We start from the raw sequence: 13,705 nt of genomic DNA, 5'->3' as shown, positions 1-13,705 counted from the left end.
CTTTTGAGCTCAGTGCTTTTCAAAGAACAAGTACGTGAAAGTGAACTCTCCACAGCCACTCTCTGGGAAATGTGAATGTGTACAGACGTGTGTTCTTGTGTGTGTGTGTGTGTGTGTGTGTGTGTGTGTGTGTTACAGCTTCAACCAGCAAACAAAAAGTTCATCAAATAACTTGTCTCTTTCAGTCACATACATGTTAATGCAAAACAGTTTCCCCAGAATTGTATTCTTTTTATTTAACTAATTAAAGAGCACATTTCTCACGCTTCTCATCTTCAGTTTCACAAATAGAGACACTCTATACACACTAACACCCCCACATGTAAACACTCATACACACACACACACACACACATGCAAAATACATACACACATGTACTCTTCAGAGTAGCAATATCTTAGGTACTCTTTTCTTGCGTAATATCACAAAGTGTCAGAAATGTTCAAACGGGGACAGTCGGCACAATGAGAAAAAACAAACATGTAAATGACACATGATACAACAGAAACTTACAGTATCAATACAAAAGCCATTCATATCAAAATAAGATAGCAGAAGACATGTACAATACAAATACATGTATAATCCTACTACAGTACAGTGGAACCCCCATTTTCAGACCTTCACAAATCTGAGAAAAATAGATCTTAACAAGTCGCGTTCGGCGTAATTACTACATTTAGTCAATCTGCCAAACTCACAGAAAGAAACTGAACGCATTTAGTCAATCTGTCGAACTCACAGAAAGAAACTGAACGCATTTAGTCAATCTGTCGAACGCACAGAAAGAAACTGAACGCATTCAGTCAATCTGTCGAACTCACAGAAAGAAACTGAACGCATTTAGTCAATCTGTCGAACGCACAGAAAGAAACTGAACGCATTTAGTCAATCTGTCGAACTCACAAAAGAAACTGAACGCACTGCATTTTTTCACCAAGACAATATGGCATCGTCAATTCCCCACGGCAAGGAAATCGCTGACACTTTTCACATGGAACACACACTGAAATTGACAAGCCAGTATAGCGCAGCTGCGTTTGGGTTTACCAGGAAAGCGTGCTTTTCTCTATTCTTTTTGAACTTTCTGAGCTTGTTTTTAATCCAAACATAACATTATACAGTCGAACCTGTCTAAAGAGACCACCCAAGGGACTGAGAAAAAGTGGTCTTTTTAGACAAGTAGTCTTCTTAAACAGGTTCGCCATTCATACATTATTTGTATTTTTGACCAAAATATGACGTCTTACACAGATTGAGACAGTCAGTGCTCCTCCGAAACCGCATTAGCGGTCAAGGTGAACAGTGACTGTCAAGATCTGTGTAAACTGTCATATTTTGGTCAAAAATACAAATAACCTTTATGTATTGATCGATTCTGGTTAGAATTCCTTTTAGTTTTTTGATTGAACGCACACAAACACACACTATTTTATAGTCTTGGCTGGCCGCCTAAATATGAATTTGTGTCGGCCTCTGACGTCACATCGCTCAAAGAAGGGAAATCTAATGTTCAATCGATACATATCTATGTTTTTTTAATCACAAAATGATTAAGAATAAGATTAAATCATTTTTGGGTAGATTACTACAATCTTAATTTTAATTAGAATTTTCAGCTTTGTAATGACCAAACTCATTAATTAAGTTTTGAGCTTCCAAGCTGAAATGCAATCCCATAGTCCGGGCTTCGTCAATTTGATCCAAAAATGAGGGTATGACAGAGCCGCCTCAACTTCCACTAAAAGCCGGATATAACGTCATCAAAGACATGTATCGAAAAAAAGAAATACGGGTCTGGGGATATTATTCTTAGGAACTCTCATTTTAAAGTTTCACGAAGATCGGTACAGTACTTTTCTCGGAATCGCTCTACTGACACACACACACATACACCACACCCTCGTCTCGATTCCCAGTCAACGTCAACATCTGAAAAATCAAGGTCTTAAATAGGGAGAAGTCTTAAATTGGGGGTTCTTAAAAGGAGGGTTCCACTGTATTAGAATAATCACAGTTATGTAAGTGTGGATTTGCTCTATCCAGGCTTATCAATTAAACAAAAATTTAAAAAAAAATTAAAACTCACCCACACACACTCCACTCTACAAAGAGCACCCTCTTCTTACTGTTAGCGGGGCTGGGGTTTGTTGTTTTTGCATACAGAAAAATTGATCAGATTTATTTTATAACATAAAAATTGTGATTTTGCAAAAGCATACAAGTACAAGCCATCACCAATTTGATACATAATATACTTGGGTGGAATCAGACGGCAACTCTTCACAAAAGTCATTGACAACACTTACATGTACCTCACACACACATAAAGACACACCAACAATTCAAATGCAATCCAAAAGGAGCAGTATACATATAGTATTCATGCATTTAAGGTACATTTGACAAAGCTGTGGTTAAAAACATCATTTTAACATGACAATAGAAACATTTTCTCTACAAGTAATTAACAAAACCATTTACAGTTGACCCCCCCCCCCCCCCCCCCCCCCTTTTTAGGACCTCATAATTCGGAGAAAATCAGGTTTAAAAATGGAGGGAGTCTCAAAAATGGGGGTAAATTTACAGAGGTAATGGACAAGAAAAAGGGAGAACAGTTATAAAGGAGGGAGTCTTAAATCATTGGTGGGTTGGGGGGGGGGGGGGTGTTTGTTCTTAAAAGGGGGGTTCCACTGTACAATTAAAAAAGATTGTAAGTTTAGCATGGCACTTAAAGACACTGACAGTTTGCGTATATGCATGTCTAAAAAAAAAATGACAGGTTTACCAGTGTAAATCATACAATCGCATTTAAGAACAAAAAAACCCTAAAAAATCCCACTCAGACCAGGAAGAAGTCTTTGTTTGTTTGTTTGTTTGTTTATTTGTTGCTTAACGTCCAGCCGACTACGCAGAGCCATATCAGGACGACAGGAAGCAGTCAGGCTTTTGATTCAAAGTAAGTGCTCAAGTGAAAGGGTGTTATCTAGCCTTTGCAGAAGCTTGAACAGATCATGCAGTGGTTGTTCATATGTGAGCCTCCACCACGGAATGAGTCGCATGTCACCTTTGCATGATTTTCATATTTTTACATTTTCCTGAAGAGTGTTTTATGCTCTATCCAGTGGTGAAAACCGTTTTAGAAAAGAGCAAAAACTGTTTGAGTTATAAGCCTGTGACTAAGCTGACCCTCACACTTTTACCAGACACTCCCCGGACTTATATTAAGCCTAGCGCAGAACCGCGCGAGGTGACATGCGACTCATTTCGTGGTGGAGGGTCACATATTTGAATTACACAGATAGGAGGATGCAATAATACTACCAATTTCAACATTTTTGATAATTCAAGAAATACTGTGATCGAACCTAATGCTAATCAGCACCCTTTGCAGAATTTATGATTCCATGCAGACATATACATGTATAAGCATGCATTCAGGCTTGTATATATATATTCTTTCTCATCCGAGGCCAGTAAAAACAGTCCATCTCCCATGAATATAATATTATAGACACGTTCAACCTGGTAAAAATTACTCACACTTTGTTTGTGTTTTTGTTTGTTCCAAGAAGTTGGTCACAACCATTCGAACCACCAAGTGAGAATATAAAATATCAGCGTTTGGTATAAGTTTGAAGGTGTCAATGCAGAAGGCTTAACATGTTTGTACTTAAAAACAAATTTTGAACATGAGCTTCACACAACGACTTATAACACTCTTTGGTAAAAGACAAATACAGTTGTGACATGTCTTTTACAAACACAAAACCAGATATGCTCCAATCAAATACTCAAAAGAATGTTTGTAAGCAGAAGTTTAATGCGTAACAGAACAGTCAACTGCACACACTCATCATTTCTACACCACCGCCTACTTTCAATCACAAGAGCTCGTTTCTCCTTGTAACTATCTCGTAAAATCTTTTAGCAAGCTGTATCGGCGACATGTACAAACAGACGTAGAAGAAAAAAGAGCAGACGAAGGAAGGGGTGACCGGCCACAAGCCCACGTAAAACAGCATGGAGAGAATCTGCTTCATGTGGGTATGGAGATAGGCTTTCCATTGTCTGTGCAATGAAAAAAAAAAATGAAAAAAAATCAGTTTTGAGTTAAAAAAAAAAACCAACGATGAACAAAGCGGGAAAGAACTTACAAATTCAGAGATAACAAACATGATTACTGTCTTTCATTTATCTGACTGAATGAAGATTGTGTGTAGTACATGTAATTTTAGACATAAGTGTGTACCAAACACACAGATTTTGTACCACACACATAAACACAATTGCGAAAATTATAAAATTAATGTCTAAGCAGTAGTTGTCTTTGTGAGAGATACCAAGGGAGGCAATCAAGCACACAGTTATTTTTTCTCTGCATATTCTGATTGCCTGCCCTTCGACTACTGCAGGGATGAAGTGTGTTTGCACACCTACACACACACACACACACATTCCCACTACAGAAAAGCAATTACAAACACACCCACACACACACAAACACACACACACACACACACATCTTTCTCCTTTCACATCACCCTGACCTGACAACCCACCCACCCACACAAACAAATTTCCAAAAAAAGCAACCCACCTCCAATCGCCACGTGTGATACAGGAAGAGAAGAAGCTGAGCTCAAAGAGAGTCTGGAAGATGCATGTCGTCATAACAACAAGGTGAGTTATGGTGTGGGCCGAGCGCAGGGACCAAGCAAACAGCCCTATCATGCCGTACGGGAACACCAGCATGAACAGGAGGAACATCAGTAGCTGAGAGGTCTCAGGGTCTGGCAGCTGAAACGTGAAGCCATTTTTCTTTTATGAGCAGAAAAAGTATCATTTGAACATCTTCATGCACTTGTTGCTAAAGTATTAGTTTGTTCGTGTTAGTTTGTTCACATACAAGCACAGACACGCACGTGAGCGCGAACACACACATGAAAGGGCATTCCAATAACTACGCCTATGCCATACACATATTACTCCTAGGGGTCAATTTTGGCGGTCGCCCGATCGCCCCCGGCGGGTTCAAATCGCGTCGGGCGGGTTCGAAATTCCTCTGAAATCGCCCGCCTGGCGGGTTCAAATTTTGATGAACGCAGTCGATAGTAACGGCCGGCGAACAAAGATCTCGCGCGGTTCGTCTGCTATAATATTGGACGCCATGTTTCTCGCGTCTAACACGACTACCTCCGGAAGTTCCCCACTCGCATTCAAACGTCGTACTGTACACACGCTTGTAAACATGTGGAGATGTATTGACACTGTCACTCCCCCGCCGCAAAAAAAACAGAGAACGACCGACGATGAAAAAAGACGTCAAAAGAGACAGTATGAAAACGAAACACGGCAGAGAAAATGGCAGGTAAGATGGAAGAGGACAGATACCGGCGAAGAAAGAGTATGGCTCATGTACGACGACACGAAACAGGAGATGCATTGTGCTGTGTGTCGAACTTGTGATCAGAATGTGATACCAGGAGGCAAATTTGTGTTTAGAGATTTAGATGTGCCAAAGATTCTGCAACTTTTTAAGACTGGCAATTACGAGACAGAGTGAAAGTTAATGTGTGATTGTGTGACACTGAGAAAGGGGATGACTTGTGTGTGATTGTTTCCCTTAGCATGTAAATGATTTAATGGTATGACTATATATGAGGGTGTGCATTTGACTACTAAGAGTGAGGTTAACTGTGTGACAGTGAGTGGGTGACATGTTGATTTGATAAAATGTTTTCTTCATTGAATTGATACTTTACCGTTTGCTTTGTTATTGAACCATAGTGAATAATTAAAGCACCCCAAACATACAAAGTTTGTTTATGTCTTTTGTTTGTTTGTGGCATTTAAAATAAGCATGTGAGCATTGTTTGTATAAATGTAGGTTTTTGTGTGTTTGTCGCCGCCAACGCGCGATCTACGAGCCGTTGATATGGTTGGAAATCCCGGCTGGTTGGGGGCCGGTTGGAATTTTGGGGGGCCGGTTCAAATTTTGACTTACCAGCCCCCCTGGCCGGTAGCAAAAAAAGTTAAGGTACACCCCTGTGCTCCTTCAACACTTTCTGTTTTTCTTCTTGATTTTATCATTTGTAGACATTCACACACACTTCCACGCTGGTTACCATTCATCACTTTGTTTCAACTTTTAAAACAGACAAAAAACACACACTCACTTTATGCACACTTGGCTTTAGCTCCTCATCCCACACCCTGGGCATAGCAGCGTGAATGAAGGGCAGGAAGCAATCATTGTAGTAAAACAGGTACATGTACAGCACAGCGCAGCGGGGAAAATCCTTCAGCGCGTATGAGAAGTACAGCGTCCGACCTGGAAATAGTTCCTGCATAGACACATGTTCATTTTTATTCTCACAGAAATCAACTGACCACCAGAGTTCATGACCATGCTGTTGTGAGTTTATGGCATTGATTAAATCAATTCATCACATATTTGTTTGAACAGTGTGTGTGTCACAGTCTGTGTGCCTGTGTATGTTTCAAATCAAATCAAATTAACTTTATTATCTCACATGGAGAAATTGCAGGTCGGTTTGTGTGTGTTTGTCTATGCGAGTGTTGGTGTTTTTCGGGGCATTTGCAGGTATGTGCATGTTTGTGTTGGTAGGAAAGAGCTGATCAAACAAGTTTTAACACAGAAAAAAACGCATCAATAACTATTTATTGAACTACTCAGGAACATACAACAGCAAAATAACTAGATTAGGCATCCAAAGTTATCCATTTTCCACAGATTCTGCCCCCATCCCAACAAGAAAATTATAAACATTCCACATTCCCTTGCCTGTAGAAAAACAGCACCTACAAAAGCTAAACTGGGAGAGAAAAAAAAACCACACACACAGATAAACAGGCAGACACACAGGCAAACAAACAAACAGACACAGCTGTTGTAGGAACTGGCGGACAGACAGGCAAGCAAACATACAAACAGACACAGCTAAAACAAACCAACAGACACAGGTGTAGTAAGCAAACAAACAGACAGACACAGGTGTAGTAAGCAAACAAACCAACAGACACAGGTGTAGTAAGCAAACAAACCAACAGACACAGGTGTAGTAAGCAAACAAACAAACAGACACAGCTGAAACAATTAACCAACAGACACAGGTGTAGTAAGCAAACAAACCAACAGACACAGGTGTAGTAAGCAAACAAACCAACAGACACAGGTGTAGTAAGCAAACAAACAGACAGACACAGGTGTAGTAAGCAAACAAACAGACAGACACAGGTGTAGTAAGCAAACAAACAGACAGACACAGGTGTAGTAAGCAAACAAACAGACAGACACAGGTGTAGTAAGCAAACAAACAGACAGACACAGGTGTAGTAAGCAAACAAACAGACACAGGTGTAGTAAGCAAACAAACCAACAGACACAGGTGTAGTAAGCAAACAAACAGACAGACACAGGTGTAGTAAGCAAACAAACAGACACAGGTGTAGTAAGCAAACAAACCAACAGACACAGGTGTAGTAAGCAAACAAACAGACAGACACAGGTGTAGTAAGCAAACAAACAGACAGACACAGGTGTAGTAAGCAAACAAACCAACAGACACAGGTGTAGTAAGCAAACAAACCAACAGACACAGGTGTAGTAAGCAAACAAACAAACAGACACAGCTGTATAAGTAAGGCCACAAAAAAAAAGTTGTATGTTTCTGGTCACCCGACCCTACCTAGTTTTTTCCCGCCGACCCTAGACTTTTTTTTTATTGCATTTGTAAAAAAAAAAGAGTCAAAACGAAAGTAACAGACGTCACTGTATAGTTATTTTCTACCCTGACCAAAAAATAAAAAATAAAAAAATTTAAAAAAATCCTTACCTACCTACCCTATTTGTTGTAGCCATGTTACCAGAAACATACAACTTTTTTGTGTTTGCCTAATGGCGGACAAGCAGGCAAACAAACACAGGTGTAGTAAGTGAGATGTACCTTGTACTCCCAGACGGTTTGTGGCATTGCAACTCCAACCTCTTTCAGAGACTGAAGAGCCAGGAGCAGAGCGTTGCGGTGGTTTGAGTCTGTCACATTCAACTTATCCATGACATATGTCTCATTGGAGTATAGCAGTGTAGGTCCATCTAAATGACACATGAAAAAGAAAAATGTTAATTTCTGTGTGAACCAAACAGATGTTTACATTTTGAAAGATTATTATTCATAAAATATTGAGATATTTTGCGTTTCAGGAAAGAGAAGTGCTGAATATGTTAAGGAACAAAAGCCTTATCCCAAAATAAAATATAACGCATGACCTGTATTTGTTGTATTTGAACCTGCTTAAGCTTATTTAATAAAAAGATAAAAACTGCATTTGAACACACGACTAAAAATAATTAACAGAAAACATGATGCAAAAATAATTGTTCATAATGTTTTACTTTCACTATCACTTCTCTCCCCTTGTACACTGGTCACACTTCAAAAATTCAGTGTTACTCCCATGACAGACTGCCCAAAAGCAGCAAAAAACCGTTATCCCCTTACAACATGATTGTTTTTGATGAAGTTAACAGGTGACCCAAGGATCACAAGTCCAGTACTCTACCAACTGAGCTACAATTTCCCCACATTCCAGTTCCCCCCTCTCACTGACCAATGCTGTTGCGGTCTGCATTGCCGCTGTAGTTGGCAGCCCATCCCATGGAGCGCAGCCAGCCTGAAACATCGCCTGTCCCCCAGGTGGCCACTGGTCTGTTGGATCTGGCCTTCTCTCTGTCTCCGCTGCCGCTCCAGTAAACGATGAAGTACACAACCTGCGGGACAATAAATCTTACTGTCACAATTTCCAAGTAATTACTGCGTTTACAAAACAATACAATAATACTTTATTATCTAAAAAGATAGATTACATTGTGGCTGAACACAAAACAACATTAAAACACATCAATAAAAACAACAATTACACACAAGGTTGTCCTTGGCACTAAGAGTGTGAGAAAAATTAACAAATTTCATGTGAAAGAAAGAATAACTGGTTATGATGTTTCTGTAACTAATGCTTCATCTAATGCAACTACCAGACTTTCTTTCTTTCTTTCTTTATTTGATGTTTAACGTCGTTTTCAACCGTTCAAGGTTATATCGCGACGGAACTACCAGACATGAGATCAGGAAACTGTTAAAAATGAAAAACAAATAAGCTTAATAATTAAAAGCTTTGTCTTTCGTTTTAAATCAAAATAATCAAGTGATGAAGAAAGCTTCACCAAACTTTAACATAAACTTATATTTGTATTTCATGATTGCTTGCTGTTGTAATTTTATTTTGTTTATCTAATTTTTTAATTTTTTTATTTAAAGTTCTTTTGTAAAGCATACGTACCACAACTGCTGCAATAGCCACTGCCACACCAGCAAAGAAGGAAGCATTCTGATTGGCATCTACTACTTGCGTTCTTGTCCCCTGCAGTTCTTCCTCAAATTTGGTCAGGCACTCCTGATATTCCTGGTTGTCTGCAACCTCTTGGCGGCGCTCTACCAAAGCTTCTGCCTCTCTTCGTTCAATGATGTTCCTGGAGAAAAAAGTAAGCATATTTCTTTTAGTTGCCATTAATTATTACTATAAAATGCACACGCATCTAAACTCTATCAACACATAAGTTTCAACTTTCATTACTGGTATTTATAGAACTTAGAATATGCTAGGGTTATTCAAAATCAGATGTACAAAGATCTTAAGCTTCTTTCTTGTGTTGAGTACACATGTTAAATGCTGACCAATAAGATACAAAATACAAAATCCCTCTTTCTGAGGAAGCAACAAAGTAAAACCCATCATGATTATCTGACCTGGTTGCTGAACACACTAGAAACTATGATAAAAATGTTACTCAAGTCTCCCTGAATTCAGGCTAATCCACAATACGTCTTAGCACTTTTACCAGCTATGTTGATGCTGTAACCTTACTTTCAACAAACACAGAGGATATCTAACTCTAACTGACCTGAGGGTTTTGTTCACTTGAGGGAAGCCCTCCCACTTTTGGCGGCAAGTCGGACACTCGTTTTTCCTGGGCACGTTGGACAAGTACCAGCCAGCCAGGCAGCCACGGCAGATGTTGTGACCACAGGTCAGTGTGGTTGGTTCTAGCAGGATGTTGAGACACACGGGGCATGTGAATTCTTCATCCTCAGGTTGATGCGTGGCCACATCCATCAAGGTACTGGTAGTTGCTGAAGTTTGAAATATAAAAAGTTGAGATGATTGTGTCCATGTTCATGTATACTCTCTCTCTCTCTCTCTCTCTCTCTCTCTCTCTCTCTTTCTCTCTCACACATACTAACACACCATTATCTATAATTGTAGATATTATATATAGACATACATATATATATATAAAATAAAAATACAAGAAATAGAAATTAAGAAGATTCAGTGTTTCACGTACAACACATACACACTCACAGATCGAGTCACTATCACAGCAAGATCCTCAATGCAGCTTGCACAATTAAAGGTTACCTTTTATAATTGTTAATCATGTCCTGTAATATGGCTTTTAAACTTGCTCTGTTCTAGTTATAGATGGCTTATAAAGTTGCAGTAATATGTACTGTTACTGTCAGATACTAATTCACGTGCCATATCACAAGATAAAGTCATCATGATTATTTTTAGAAGGAATGTGTAAAGATAATTAACAAAAACAATGATAAAGATGCAGATTACTTCAAAGCCTAATCTAAATACCATAAACTACCTTGTATACGCCCATCCCCCCTATGCACCAACTTTGGCCAAAAGTTGGGGTGGGCGTAGGTACTGCACCCTGTGCATGATTAGTTTCTTGTTAGAAATCTAAATGTTTGGCTGCTTGGTATAAAATTGTTAATGGGACTTGTTTCTGTGGAAAAAATATCCACGCTCTATGTCTCTTTCAGTTTTACACACACGAGTACTGTTCGTGTGTGTGCAAGTGCCTCGCAAGAACTAAACCTAGAAGCAAATCATGAATGAAATTTATCCAATTACTTTATGGTTTGGTAACAATGCTGTGACATATATCAAGTGAAAACTAAAAAAGATAACTCTAGTCCTGCTTCGTAGAACCGGCGTTAGTCAAGGCCGAACAACATCACAAACAACACATTGGCAGTCAGTTCATTTGCACTGATTCAAGCCATCAAATTCTTTTCAACCTCAATTCTCTTCCATTACTCAGCTGCACTGCAGTGAGAGTATTAATCAACGGTATGCCTTCATAACAGCATCTTGACATTATACATTCGGGCGAATTCTCTGTACCGCATGTAGAAGTTTACAAATGCTAAAAAAATAAATGTTCAAAAAATAATTGTTGTGACATCATTTATCTAGAAATGGGGGATGGGCATTTACTAGGTTAAGTATGCCCTATGCACAGCTTTTGGCCCAAAGTACGGGGTGGGCGTTTACTCGATACTGGGCGTATACTAGGTAGTTTACGGTATATGCTGATGTAATGTATCCCAACACTGAAGTACAAATGTTACGGGTGCACCAGCTAGCTTGCATACATATGCGTTACTAACAGTAACACTGATGGGGTCTATGTCGACCAAAAGAGTGGGATTTCCTGTAGGTGGAGTTCCTGTAGGGGGATTCCCTGTAGGGAATCCCACAAGGTGGAGTTCCTGTAGGGAAGTAGGATACTGCTCGATCTCGTGCCAAGCGCGTGACTGCCTTAAACCGATTTGAGTTACCTTAGCGTTACTTCCCCTTCCACAATGGCGGTTCCACAGGAAAATCTGTTCGAATTCATGAATTCGCATGCGGCATTAAAAAGTCAAGCTAACATGCTTCGGTGAGAATGTCGTATAATTCGATTCCGATGAAGACATTCAATTTTTGTTTTCCTATTAGAGTGGAGAACATTCTCAAGATCATCCCCTCCAACAGGTATTCTGTTTCCGTCGCTGGTACGTACTGGCTCGTCCATTGAATCGCTTTCACTTTCACTCTTGTAAGCTTGGAGTAACTCCATGGCGTCAAGCGGAACTGAAATGCTTATAGTTATAGAACGATTTTCAGTATGTCGTTATTACGAGTAAAATATATTAGCTGCGTTTTCTTTCATTTATCGATTTAATTTTAAACTTTTCTTAAATCAAAATTGCAAACCAAACTCAATTTTTTTAAGAAACACCAAAAAAGATTGAAAAACATCAAATTCAACCGATGTCGCTAAGCATCCCATGACTTTCAGCAAGATCCAGGGGCTCACATCCATGAGAGGTGGTATAGGACAAATGTCCTGGACAGTGCAAAAGTGATAGGACATTTGTCCTGAACAAAAATAAATCAATAGGACATTTTTTTGCTGACATTTCGTGCAAAAATCAGTTGCTTCTTCGGGTCGTGCGACACCCACGGGAATGAAGTCGGCCAGCTTAACGTCTTTCTTCGGTGCTGAAGTTCCACTTTCTAGAGTGACGATTTCATATGGCTCTGGCTGCTCAGAGGCCGAAGGGAGCTCAGTTTCAGTGGTACTAGCCGCTGCTGAGGGCAGATATTTGAAGTACAAACGCTTCCGGCCTTTTTCTGGCACCAATTTTCGTTTCACCGGCGTGTTGCTTTTTCGGAAATAAAACGCGAAGGGAGACAACTTTCAACCGGCTTGGAGCATTGAGAGGAGCTCTTCTCTATAAAAATCACATAATGTCTCCCCAAGTTTTCCATACTTGGAGAGACACATCGCTTCGCAAAACATCGATAAAATATCAAATCAAATCACAGTAAATTGGAAAGTACTGACACTGTCCGCGGCCGGATCAAATGAAAGCTTAATCGGACAATGATTGCCTTGTGACAAAAACAATAGGACATATGTCCTCTTGCATGAAAAATGTATGGGACATTTGGAAAAAAATATCCGTGTATGTCCGATGTCCGACGTGGATGTGAGCCCCTGAAGATCAGCGAAACGCTTACAGGAACTCCCACCTGTGCGATTCCCTGTATACCAGGAATCCCCCTACAGGAAGTCCACCTACAGGGAATCCCACTCTTTTGGTCCACACATAGATCTATACACATCTGTGGTCCACATAAACCCCATCAGCGTTACTAACTTACTGCAGACTCATGAAGGTAGATTTATCTATATTTATTTGATATATCACTTTCACAAAGCACGCATCAGACTAGCCTGTCACAATATGTGGTGACTAGAAATCTATGAAGCAATATAGAAGGAAGAAAATCAAGTCAAAACCAGCGACAACAGGTCGAGTCAGTCCACGACTCCAAGATTTCATCTGCCAGACATAACACATCCCTGCTTGTCCTACAGTACATGTAAAAGCTCTGTAAGCTTAACCCTAAAGAATGTCTAGTTTGGCTTTTAATCTTGCTTTGTCTAATCTAGCAGAAGTCTGGTTACCCAAATGTTTCTCCGTTTTGAAAACTGGTTCGTGGAAAAGCAAACTGACTAGACGATAGTCCGATGTTCGCTCCCGTAGTGTTGTTTTTGTCGCTTAGATCAACAACCTTGAATTTAGAGTGGTGGCCCTTGAGTACGAAACCATTCTATTTATTTATTGTTTAATCAGATAGATAATATTTTCAGAGATATTTTCACCACTTTTTACACAAATAATAAAGAGATAAAATACTGGACATTTCTACAGTCCTGCTTTTCAACTTTCTCCAAAAAATATTGTCATTAATGTTAGTTGCGGTCTC

The 13,705-nt window shown here is 39.6% G+C and overlaps 1 protein-coding gene across 2 annotated transcripts; it reads right to left on the bottom strand.

Moving 5' to 3' along the window:
- Positions 1-216: 216 nt before the first annotated feature.
- On the bottom strand, positions 217-13,515 carry LOC138959618 (bifunctional apoptosis regulator-like). Of its 2 annotated transcripts, none has more exons than XM_070331178.1 (8): positions 13,404-13,515; positions 9,987-10,215; positions 9,365-9,554; positions 8,636-8,795; positions 7,972-8,120; positions 6,181-6,348; positions 4,602-4,801; positions 217-4,072 (listed from the first exon to the last, which is right to left on the bottom strand). In XM_070331178.1, the coding sequence occupies exons 2-8, from the start codon at positions 10,196-10,198 to the stop codon at positions 3,886-3,888; spliced, it is 1,266 nt and encodes a 421-aa protein (XP_070187279.1). In that variant the 5' UTR covers positions 10,199-10,215; positions 13,404-13,515; the 3' UTR covers positions 217-3,885. The 2 variants fall into 2 exon arrangements, with proteins under 2 accessions (XP_070187279.1, XP_070187280.1); XM_070331179.1 differs by lacking the exon at positions 13,404-13,515 and adding an exon at positions 10,448-11,004.
- Between the last annotated feature and the right edge of the window lie 190 nt (positions 13,516-13,705).

This window comes from Littorina saxatilis, linkage group LG2 (genome assembly GCF_037325665.1).
Source record: "Littorina saxatilis isolate snail1 linkage group LG2, US_GU_Lsax_2.0, whole genome shotgun sequence".
Taxonomy (NCBI): Eukaryota; Metazoa; Mollusca; class Gastropoda; order Littorinimorpha; family Littorinidae; genus Littorina; species Littorina saxatilis.
This window is presented reverse-complemented; position numbering and strand designations above follow the sequence as displayed.

Bases quoted from the DNA above. Each gene is read 5' to 3' on its own strand.
- LOC138959618 (XM_070331178.1), bottom strand. From the start codon at position 10,198: ATGGATGTGGCCACGCATCAACCTGAGGATGAAGAATTCACATGCCCC. The intron at 8,121-8,635 runs GTCAGTGAGAGG...TGTGTCATTTAG, and splicing joins TGCAGACCGCAACAGCATTG to ATGGACCTACACTGCTATAC. The intron at 4,073-4,601 runs GTGGGTTGCTTT...TTCATTGCACAG, and splicing joins ATCACACGTGGCGATTGGAG to ACAATGGAAAGCCTATCTCC.